Source organism: Caenorhabditis elegans, chromosome V (genome assembly GCF_000002985.6).
Source record: "Caenorhabditis elegans chromosome V".
NCBI lineage: Eukaryota > Metazoa > Nematoda > Chromadorea > Rhabditida > Rhabditidae > Caenorhabditis > Caenorhabditis elegans.
The window spans coordinates 4,806,602-4,818,704 of NC_003283.11; the positions used below are offsets into that span (position 1 = coordinate 4,806,602).

Here is a 12,103-nt window from a genome sequence, read left to right on the forward strand (position 1 = left end):
TTTAGAAGTATTATATTTTTAAATATTTTTAGAGTTATATTCGTTCATAAATCAGGTATGAAAAATTTTGAAGCAAAAAACGATACATGGGTTTTGAAGAAATGTTTTTTTTTTGGACATGTTTTTTCAAATTTTATAGAATGGCAGAAACACTTTTTATGTATCAAAAATATAATAATGAGAACTAATACGAAAACTATTTTATTTGCCGCAAAAGTTGCGATTCTCAAAAGTTTCATAAAGAAATGCGATTATACAAATACTTAATAAGAATGCAGGTGGTCAGACACAGTCACAATAATACCCAGAAATCATAAAAAATACAATTGCTGTTGTTGGCCTAAAAATATGAAAAGGTGAGAGAGAGAGTGAGGAAGAATCAAAGACGCAGAGAGAAAAAGACGAAGAAGGTGTGAAAAGTCGAGGGTGTCTCATGTGGAAAGTCAGTTTGGTTGTGTGATCAGAATATGGCAGTGAAATGAAATAGAAAAAAGAAAAAGAAGTGAGATTGGTGTATGGGATATGATAATAAGTGATAACGTTCAGACCTTTTCGCAGTTTGTTTTTAACAATCTCGTTTCGACAGTTCTTTTGCAGAATATTCTTTGGTTTTAGAACTTAGGTTGTAGTCTTAAATAAATGAACACAATTTCCAATTAAGTACTTTATATCTAACAGCGGTCGTAACCTACCGTAATTTGTGTAGACTACGGTACCCAGCGCTGGGAAAATGTTAACAGTGTTCAAGGTTAGGGCGGCAGACGATTTTTTCCAGCAAATCGGCAAATTGGCAAACTGCTGGAATTGAAATTTCCGGCAAATCGGCAAATTAGCGGAATTGCAAATTTCCGGCAAATTGTCAAACCGCAAATTGCCCATTTGCCGAATTTGCCGGAAAACGGCAATTGTCGAAAATTTTCGGCAAATTGTGGTTTTGCACTCTTTTTTTTTTTGAAAATTACAGAAAAAATTTCAATCGGCAAAAGTGTACGCATTCTATTAATGTTCTTACATATATTTTGAAAAGTAAGTAAATTCTATAAAAATATTAAAGAAAGCGGGAAAACAATTAAAAAAAGACACAGTTTTAAGTGTTTCCGTCCTATAAAAAAACGCCTCTGAACATACAAATCTGATATCCGGCAAACGGCAAACCGGCATATCGGCAAACCGGCAATAAACCGGAAATTTGCGGATTTGCCGAACTTGTCGACAAAAAAATTTGCCAAACGGCAATTGCCGCCCACCCCTGGTTGTACATCGAAACTGTATTAATGATGAAAAAATTGCAATTTGAAAAAGTTGGTTTTTCCTGTCAGACCCCATATAGTTTTTTCTCAAACTCTAACTTTCTCGGTGCTGAATTTTAAATGTATGTAGATTGAAATATTTTCTATTTGGTTACAAAAAGGGCTTTGTCGTGAATCTTGTAGAAACACAACAAATGTTTTTAAAAAATTGATCGATTATGATCGATAAAACTGAAAAATGGTGAAAATGTTTTCACCACTTTTTGACTGTAAAATAAAGAAAGTTTCCAAACATTTTCAAAACGTTTTACTAAAAAATTTGGCACAATATAACCTATTGTAAGCAAATTCCAATGACCGGAAAAACTCCCAAAAATTCTCCAAAAAATGGGAAAAAAAAATCAAAGTAGACTTCGCCCAAATATTGGCTAAATTTTTTGTGCGAAGTAAAAATGCTACCAGAAAAATATAATTAAATTATTGAGATCAATAAAGGAAAATATCAATACTCTCGTTCTCACACGACAAAAATATTTGCCTCTCCCCCTTCTCAAGTTAGTCATAAGATCTGGGCAAACGGAAAAAATTGGGTTTTTGACAGGTGCAAAATATGTGCTTTTTCGCAATTCACTGCAATTCACAATACTCTTAAAATCAGAACTATTAATCTCAGATATCAAGATTTTGTTTCCGTGTGACTTTCAGAATTTGCGGTAAAAATTAGGAACATTTAAAAAACGAGTCGAAAAAAGTGCCCGCTTCCCCTGGAGGTCAAGAGCTTCAAGAGCGACCGTTATGCGCACTAGCTACGAAAAATTGATAATTTGAACAAAATGTATCCTATAATAAACAATTCAACCCCTCGAGTTTTTATAATCGTCTGAAATCTGGGTGTGTTTATACCCAAAGTTTTTTTTTTCACTTTTTGTTATGTTTTTCACCACGGGTAGTAGGTTAGTATCTCACGTCACTAATGACATCATTAGCGCCTGGAGCCTTTAGAACATGATTTTTTTTGAGAGATCGTTCAATTAATAATAGGTTTTTGGCAGGGTATCTAGTTCAGGGACGGGCGGAAGTTGCCGTTCGGCAACTTTTTTTGTGGTCAAATTGGGCAAATCGACAAGTTGCCAGTTTGCCGGAAATTTTCATTTCTGGCAATTTGTCAATTTGCCGATTTGCCTACTTTTCGAAATAGATATTGGAATACTCTTAGTATTCGTACAACTTTGCCGATGAAAATTGAAATTTTGAAATTTCCAAAAAAAAAATGTGCGAAACCACAATTTGCCGAAAATGTTCTGCCGTTTTTTTTTCGGCAATTTGCCTGTTTGCTGATTTGCTGGAAATTTCAATTCCGGCAATTTGCCGATTTGCCGGAAAAATCGCATGCCGCCCACCCCTTCTAGTTCAAGAATCCAAGAAAAAGGAGACGCAGAGAAACCAGATCCTCTGCTTCTCTCTCCAGAATTTAATACGAAATGAAACAGATTTCGGGGACATAATTACATGGTGTTCGTTTCAAAGGGAGGGGGGGGGGGGGTCAAAAGTGAATGTACCATAGGATGGAAAAATCGCGTTTAATCGTTGAATGCAGGTTTAATTCGGTTTGCAAATAATAGACTGTGTGATGATTATGATGGTGGTGGTGGACGAGAAAAATAAAATAAACAATGAATGGAAGTTGGGGGAGACCCCGTCCCCAAAACTTATTTTTTAGTAAAAAATGGGTTTTGTAAAGGGGGTCTTACATGGTAAACAGTTGGGCCAAACAACTTATCGGGAAAAACTGTGCTCAAAGGCAGGTATTCCTACATGCCTACCTATGCCTGAAAAAAAGAGGTTTCCCATTATTTGGTTTTTCCCGGAATATTCAGAGTATTGCACATGCCAATAACTTTGTGAAGTAGCGGAAAATTGTATTTTCCTTGTTGTTTCATAATTTTTTCACAGTTTTGAAAATTTTGATGCATTTTTAAAATACATATTACGAAAACACAAAATTCTGAGAATGCGTATTGCACAATATATTTGACGCGCAAAATATTTCGCAGCGAAAACTACAGTAATCCGTCAAGCCCGTAAATCGACACAAGCGCTACAGTAGTCATTTAACGAATTACGGTAGTTTTCGCTACGAGATATTTTGCGCGGTAAATGTGTTGCGCAATACGTATTCTTATAAATTTTTGTGTTTCCGAAATAATATAACAGAAATGGGTTGAAACAAAAACAATGAATTGAAAATTACAGTACTCCTTAAAGGCGCATACACTTTTTAAATTAAGACAATCGGTCGCTTCGAGACCTGGAACAGTATTACTCGCTATGTAGCCGAGAAAAGAGAAGAAAAAACGCGGCCACCAATTGTCTTTTTTGCTTTTTCTTCCGATAAATCGCATAACTAATAGAAAACTGGCGAATTTTGAATTAATTTACAAATTTTTTCATATTTTTTTTTCGTTTTTTTCCGAATTTCATTTAGCAAGTCTCGACGAAAACAATAATTAATTAATTTTTTTCACACGGAACCAACCAATTTTTTAGATGAAAACCGCGAAAAACACAAAATTCTCAATAGAGCGCGTTTCCTACCACACCAGAATTTCAGAATACTATGAATGTGTAATAAGAAGCTCAAATTTCGAGGCTCTCTGCAGTAAATGTTTGCATTTGTTTCATAATCCAATAATGAACAAAAAACAGCTAAAAGATCAAAAATCGATAATAATCTGGCGGGAAAGTGTGAGATTTTGTGACCAATGTTGGCATGGGAAAACGAAAAAATGATGACAAAAAAATAAAATAATTATACATTAAAAAAATGTAAGATCAAAACCGAAAATTTTGTGACAAAGTTGTAGCCGAACTCCAGAGCTCAGACACTTTGTGCTCATTTTCTATTGCTCAACTTTAAACTGGTTCGAAATGCGGGACTCCTCGTTGCTGGCGGGCTCATTGAGCATGAAGAAGCGGGAGGAGGGACAGCTGAGGCCGTCCGGTGGAGCGCGTTTGGTGCAAGATTTGCTCTCAGAGAGAGAGAGGGAGGGAGAGAGTGCACACAAGCTTCACACACACACACACTTGGTTTATTTGAGTATCAGAGAAACATATGAGATTGGCGGAAGAAGACGGAATATTTGAATTGATGGATATTACACGAAAAAAAAATGATATCGAAAATTTAAAATTACAAGTGAAAATTGGGAAATTACACGGAATTTTTGATGGATAATAATAATAATAATAATTTATTTCGGGACGATATGCAGCTTTTTCGATATTTCTCCATGTAGTCCGTTGTTTCCGACGGCCTGAAAACGTTAAATTTGAAGTTATTTCTAAAAATTCGGGTAAAATATAGTTTTTTATTTAAATTTTATTTTTTATGGGCATTTACATGATTTTTTTGTTGTAAAAATTAGATTTTTTGGTTTTTTGGGCCAAAAACAGATTTTTTGGTTTTTTTTTTGGAAAAAGTATTTTTTGAAAGTTGGCTTTTTGAGGAAAGAATTTTTTCTAGATTTTCAGCGAAACTGGGTTTTTCGGTAAAAAAAATTTTTTTTGGCAAAAACAGGTTTTTTTTTTGTTTTTTTTTTCTGGGAAAATATATTTTCAAATTTTTATTTGGGAAAGGAATTTTTCTATTTTAGTTTTTTGGCAAAACTTGAATTTTTTGGTTTTTTTTTGAGTTTTCAGCTTTTTTTAATCGGAGTAAATGGGTTTTTTCGAGAAAAAAATTTTTTTGGACTGTTTTTGACAAAAATTAATTTTTTGGCAAGAATTGGTTTTTTGTTTTGGCAAAATATTTTTCTGGCAAAATTTTTTTTTTGGTTTTTTTTTTCAATAATGGATTTTCAGTTTTTTGCCGGAAACAAGGATTTTTTTAAATTTTTTTTTTGGCAAAAATAGTTGTTTTTTTGTTGAAAATGGTCTTTTATGAATTCTTCTGGTTTTTTCTTTGAAAAACAGATTTTAAACTTTTTTTGAAGAAAAATAATGTTTTTTTTTCTTCAAAAACATGGATTTTTTTGTCTTCTTTTTTTTTGAAAAAATTTGATGTTTCGGCATTTTTAGCCGAAGAAAAATATTTTTTGGTTTTTTTGGCGAATATGATTTTTTTCGGAAAAAAATAGTTGCAAAAAAATCGATTCGAAAAAATAAATAGTTTTTGTTTTGGCAAAAATTGATTTTTCGTATTTCTTTACAAATAATTCAAATTCAAACTTAATTAATTAATTTGAATAAATTTGATTTAATTTAAATGATTTAAAAAATGTTTTTTGCCAAAAATGCGAAGTATCGTTAAAATCTGCAAATGAATCAAAAAAATCTCAGCTACCGTACTCGCGAGTACTGTAGCTGAAAAATTTCTCTCGTGCCAAGACCCACCTGAATCTGAACAGTATGCGGTTCATTTGACGTCAAATCCGTAATCCTTGCCGAGTTATTCTTTCCTTTAATCTGTCCACACTGATTTCCATCAACGAAAATTCGAAATTCCTTCACTGCCGGCATATCCCATCTGACTTGATGTACATGATGGCCATCTTCATTTTCGACGAGGAAATTACTAATCACATTTTGAGGTGTCGGGATCATATTTCGAATAGCTTTCCACATTTCTGCCTGTTCGGCTTTAAATTCTTCCAGAGTATCCACTAGCCGATCGTTGATAGCCGTCAGGTTCTCATTTTGAATTTTCAGCTCATCGACACTTTTTTCCAAATACGCCACTTTCTGTTTCAGCTCTCCGTCGCTCTCTTCACCAACATAGGTCACATCGGCGACACTCGGAGTATGACGTTGCTCTGGCTCCTGCTCTTTTCGCTCTAATGGAGCACAATCAATACGTGGCAGTGGCGTCGATTCGCTTCTTCCGTCCACTGTGAAACTGACTTCTGTTCGAGATGAGCAGATTACGGTTTCAGTTGAAATACTTCGTGTAGAGCCTAGGGGACGGAAATTCTCGGGATAGCGATTCGGGGAGGTTTCGTCTGAAAAAATTGGGGTTTTAATGGAAAAAATCAAAATTTAGAGATTTTGTTTTAAAAAATTCCAAAAAAGTATATAAATTTAAAAATCAGTTTTCGGAAAGTTAAAAAAAAATATTTTTTTAAAGAAAATATTTAGAGATTTTTTTCAGAATGTTCTTGAAAAATGGTCAGTTATTTTTTAAACTGGCGCCACGTATATTGGAAAAATAAAAAAAATCATTTTTTTGAAAAAATTTTCGAATTTTATTTTTTTTTGTTGTATTATAATTATTTCATGTCAATTTTTTAAAATAAAAATTACTAAAATTTTTCAGAATTTGAATGCAAAGCCGCTCAAAAATGCTGTAATTCCCACTCACTGATTTAAAAAAAAAATTAACATTCATGAATTTTCAGCCAAAAAATCGGTGAAATTTAAAAATTAGTTTCAATTTTTCACATTTTTCTACAAAAATTCCCCTGAAATTGGATGAATTTTTTTCAAGTTTTTTGTCAATTTTGTAGCCCAGGAAATAAATTTTTATTTGAAAAAAAAGTACAAAAAATATATATATCTAAAAATCAGATCTTGGAAAATTTTTGAAAAATTTTTTTTTGCTCAAATTTTCTCAAATACACGTCTGAAAACGAGAGCTATTCTGTTGAAAATTTCATAATTTAGGGATTTTAAATTTTTTTTATTTTTTCTTAAGTTTACGGCTTCTTTTTTAAACTCCCACCATATTTGAAAAATTTCAGAAAATTTTTTTGTAATTAAAAAAAAATAACTAGAAAGTTTCAGAATTTCAGGACAAAACCGCTCAAAAAAACTAGAATTCCATTTTTTCGATTGCTGTAATTCCAGAAATTAATCAAATTTTGCACATTTTTTCCAGAAAAATTCCTGAAATTGGATTTTTTTCAAGATTTTGAGAGATTTAGGCCTTTTTTTGTAAATTTTCAACGAAAAAATCCAATTTTTAGTAGTTCTACTGAAAAAATTGGGGTTTTTCAAAAAAAAAAAAATCATTAAAAAAAAAAAGATTTTTCTCCAAAATCTCCAAGATAGTCTCATATTTAGAAATATAGCAACAAAAAAACCCAACATATTTTTTTAAACGCGATTTTTTAAGTTTTGGCTAAATTTTCGAATTCCCTCCAAAATGAGAACTTCGACGGCCAATCAGCGATTCGCTCCGCCCATTTTTTTGGACCAATCAAATGGAGTGGGCGGAGATCGAAGTTCTCATTTTGGAGGTAATTCGAAAATTAAGTCAAAATTGAAAAATCTCGAATTTTTTTTTCGTTTTTTTATTATTTTGGGTTTCCTGAACGAGGTCATTCAGACAATTTTGAATTTTTCAAAATTTTACAAAAACCCCCCTACTTTGAAATTTGAAAGTTTTATTCTTCCGAGCTTCGGGCGGTGAGCACATCCTCAGATTCTTGTTCACTGGGATCCTTCTGCTGCTCCCGGAAGCTTCTGGAGTCATCAAAGCTCCAATCTTTCCATTCCATTCTCTGAATGGTGAATAGACCGAATTTTCAGTTCGATCCGTATCCTCACTGAATTCCTCCAGATGCTTCTCGGGAACTTTCATGGATCTTCTCTTCTCCAAAGCTTTGTGACAAGACTTTTGAGCCGGCGTCGGAGGTCCACTATCAGGAAAGTGAGAAGCTATTTGCTGGCACAGAGCATCATGATTTCCCGGACCAATTTTCTTGATGGATCCTTGAAGTGCAAGCCATTCTCCTTCCGTCTGTACTTGATCCTCGATTTTCTGGCCGTCAATGGTGTGAAGCTGCTCGGAGCAGCACGCGAAGATATATGAACGATAATCGAATAGGTCAGAATCTAGCACGGAGGTGATGGATGGGTTGCCGGCTGAAAAAGATTATTTTAAAAAATATAAATATCATTTTGAAAAATTCAAACAAATCTTGAGATTTTAGCTGAAAATTGACATTTTTCTAAAAAAAAATTGTAACCGCTACACATGGTGCCAGATTGTCTCATTTCGGCTTGAATTACGTTGATCTACAAAAAATGCGGGAGAAGAGACGCAGAGTTCTCATCTGATTTCGCATGGTTAAAAACGTGCTGACGTCACATTTTTTGGGCAAAAAAATCCCGCATTTTTTGTAGATCAAACCGTAATAGGACAGCCTGGCACCACCACGTGCCACTACAATTTTTAAAAAAATTTCAGAACGTCTCATCACGAAACTCGGCAGTTTTTGGAATATTTTTATTTCGTAATTATTTCATGTAAATTTTTTAGCATAAAAATTGCTAACTTTTTCAGTTTTACAAGGCAAAAGCCTAAAAAACCCACTCGAAAAAAGCAATAATTTTCAACTGAAAAATAAAAAACCGCTGAAACTCTAATTTTAATCAAATTTTTTCACATTTTTCTAGGAAAATTTCTGATATTGAATTATTTTTCATGGTTTTCTGTATATTTTTCTGTTTTCAAATATCACAGTTTTTGAAAAAAGACTACCATAAATCATTTTGCGTGCTGAGACCCTCCGTGCGCCTTTAAAAAAATTTAAAAAACCGGAAATTCTATTATATAAAAAAAATATTCAGAACCAATTTTTCAATTTTTAGATGTTAAATAATTTTTAAAAATACCCATTTTCAGCTAAAATCCGTTGTCATCGAAAAGTTTTCAGTTTTTTTAGGGAAAAATCAAAAAATCGAATATTTTTCGATTTTTCGGATAATCGACCAAATAATTCAATATTTTACAACACTTTTTCATGTAAATTTGAAAAAATAAAAAAAAAACACACAGAAATTTATTCTAAAAATAAGAAAAATGAGTATTTTTTAGAAAAAAAAAATCAATTTTTTCTTTTTTATTAGAAATATCGGAAAAACAAAAAAAAACGAAAATTCCTCGCTTTTCGATTACGGAAAATTCAGAAATGTTTGAATGTTACAATTTTTCCAAAAACAAAAAAAATCACACTCAAAATCATAAAAAGTGTGCATTTTTGCTAAACAAATAAAGTTTTTAAAAATATCGTTAGAAATTTTTAAAAAATTGAATTTTTTTCGTGTTTTTGACAAATATTTTCAATTTGAGATTTTTGCTGAAAATAGTATTTTTTTTCGAATTTCGGTAATTTTTCTTATTTTTAGAAACAATTTATAATTTTTTTTTTCATCAATTTTAAAAATTGGTAAAAGTTGAGATTTTAGCTTTTCGGCTGTTTTTTGATCCGCCACAATTTTTTTTTGAGAAATTTGGGTCTTAAAACGAATTTTTTAATATCTTACCTACAACGAATTCTTCAAGTTTTTTAAACGTTGATAGCACTGAGAATTGAGAAAGATCTTCGATGGAATTTGAAGAAATATCTAGATTTTTGAGATTAGTTGGGCAAATCAGTTTGGTTATTGTCTGAAATTATAAATATTTGAATTTTTCAATTTTTCGAAAAATAATAAAATTCCTACAGTTAAATCCGAAATTTTATTGTCAGCCAAGCTTATCGTCTGAAGAGCCACGCACTTGCTCAAATCGGGAATTTCGTTCAAAAAATTTCCGCTTAAATTCAGAATTTCCAGATTTTTGAGTGAAAACGAGACGGGCGGCTCGATGAGATTGTTTGATAGATCGAGAATTTTCAAATTCTCGAATCTTCCCAATTGATTCGTCTCTTTCAGTTGATTTCTTGCGAGATGGAGTTCTAGTCTGGAAAAAATGGGAAAAATTAGGGATGTAAAGGAAGTTTGGGATTTTATTATGGATGATATAGCTGTAAAAAGTTTAAAAACTTGTTTTAATACTTAAAATTGTTTATTTTTGAAAATAAAAAATAAAAAATTTAAATTTGAAAATTTTTTTTTTAATACCCTTGCTTTTTCGCTAATTTTTTTTCTGACAGAATTCATTGATTTTTCCTAATTTTTTATTTGAAAATTTCAATTTTTCAGGCAGTTTTCAGCAAAAAAGTGCAATATATGGTTAAATTATCGATTTCTGGCCAATTTTTTTACAGAAAAATTGAAAAATGGTGTTTAAAATCAAATATTTTAGAGAAAAACCTGGAAAACCAATTAAAATAGCCGAAAAATGCGGAAAATCCAGTTTTTTTTTCGTAAAGAAAATTTGAAATCGGCTTAAAAATTGATAATTTTACATAAAATTTATAATTTTTGCGGAGAAATATCTGAAAAATTGGAAATTTTACTGTTTATAAATATAAAAACATAAAAAATCGACAAAACTAATAGTAAGAAAAACCAAATTAATATAAATTTTTTTGAATTTTCTCAAAAATAAAAAAAAAAACGTTTTTACAGATTTTTTCCAGCAAATTCGAAAATAATTAGCCATTTTATTTTTTTTTTGTTGAAAAATTGAAAAAAAAAAACGTTTAAAAAATGTGGAAAAAATCGATAATTTTTTTCCCGATTTTTCAATAATTTCCACTGTTTTCTCTATTTTTAAAACGAAATATTTTTGATTTTTTAGCTTTTTCAATTAAAAAATCGATTTTTTTTCAATTTTCTCTTAAAAAAATCGAATAAAAATTTTTAAAATGTGTTTAAAAAAAAATATATATCTTACAAATTATAATTAAAATCAGCGATAAACTTGTTGATTTGACAATCGCGAGCATCGATCTGAAATTTTTTATTTCATTTTCTAATTTAAATTTTTTTAAACTAAATTTCCCTTACAATTTGGCATTTAGGGAATAACTTTATATAGGTAAACTTTTGAAAGCAATTTCCACTAATTTTCAGGTGTTTAACTTCTGAATATTCGGCCGCAAAGCTTTTTTCCAGATTTGTAAGTGATAAATTCGCCAAATCCAGAGTTCCATCCACTTCGACGTCTGCTTTCTCGTTTTGGATTCTGAAAATTTTTAATTTTTTTTTCTGAATTTTATTACGGGAACACAAAAATTTATAAGAATGCGTATTGCGCAACATATTTGACGCGCAAAATATCTCGTAGCGAAAATTACAGTAATCCATTAAATGACTACTGTAGCGCTTGTGTGTCGATTTACGGGCTCGTTTTTTATTTATTGATAGAATAATAACATTTTGCAAAAAAAAATGGGAATATAGTACGAAGAAATGAAGAAAAAGTCAAATTCAAAAATCGAGATCCCGTAAATCGACAGAAGCGCTACAGTAATCATTTAAAGTATTACTGTAGTTTTCGCTACGAGATATTTTGCGCGTCAGATATGTTGCAAAATACGCATTTTCAGAATTTTACGTTCCCGTAATTGCTAAAAATTCTTAAAGGTTGAGGATTTTGCATAATAAAATTGTTTTTAGAACAAATTTTTATGACTTTTTAAAATTTGAATTTCCGCGCCATATTTTTGCGTTTTCTGGCAATTTTTCTCAATTTTTTTTTTCAACTTTTCAGACATTTTTCCGTTAAAAAAATTAATAACCCCAAAAAAATCAGCTTTTTTTGAGTTTTTTTTTTGCTGCTAAATTCAAAAATTAATACATTTTTTTAATCAGATTTTCCGTTTTTTTTTCCGTTTTTCCGAAAAAAAAAACCAAAATATTCATAATTTTTGCCAAAAATATCGATTGTTTTTCGTTTTTCTGCCAAAATTTCGGTTTCAAAAAAAAAGTTTCTTAAACCATTTTTCGCTGTTTAAAAATTTTATTTTTAATTCTTCAGCCGATTCTCCTCCAAATTCATTTACAACAAACCTTCCACTAGTGACAAATGTGGAATTTGCCAGCGAACTATTCGCCCGGGAATCATCCAAATTCTCCTTATCATCATCTTCACCGTCGGCGGCGTCGGCGGCGGCTTTTTTCGGTTCGTCTTCTTCGCTCATACTTTAAAATGAATATGAGATCATGCACAAAATCGAAAATTC

At 31.3% G+C, this 12,103-nt stretch overlaps 1 protein-coding gene across 1 annotated transcript; it reads right to left on the reverse strand.

The window, feature by feature from the left end:
- Window positions 1-4,263: 4,263 nt before the first annotated feature.
- ccep-97 (Dynein axonemal light chain 1) lies at window positions 4,264-12,062 on the reverse strand. Its single transcript, NM_071888.5, has 8 exons — window positions 11,931-12,062; window positions 10,926-11,103; window positions 10,813-10,868; window positions 9,696-9,933; window positions 9,516-9,639; window positions 7,614-8,111; window positions 5,643-6,247; window positions 4,264-4,564 (listed from the first exon to the last, which is right to left on the reverse strand). Exons 1-8 carry the CDS (start codon window positions 12,059-12,061, stop codon window positions 4,502-4,504), a joined length of 1,893 nt encoding a protein of 630 aa, NP_504289.1. The 5' UTR covers window position 12,062; the 3' UTR covers window positions 4,264-4,501.
- Window positions 12,063-12,103: the final 41 nt, after the last annotated feature.

What these genes read in the sequence shown, in the direction of transcription:
- ccep-97 (NM_071888.5), bottom strand. Translation starts at nt 12,061, where the DNA reads ATGAGCGAAGAAGACGAACCGAAAAAAGCCGCCGCCGACGCCGCCGAC. An exon ending in TATTCCCTAAATGCCAAATT is followed by an intron (nt 10,869 to 10,925) that starts GTAAGGGAAATT and finishes AAAAAATTTCAG; the next exon opens with ATCGATGCTCGCGATTGTCA. An exon ending in ACTTGAAGAATTCGTTGTAG is followed by an intron (nt 8,112 to 9,515) that starts GTAAGATATTAA and finishes AATCTTTTTCAG; the next exon opens with CCGGCAACCCATCCATCACC.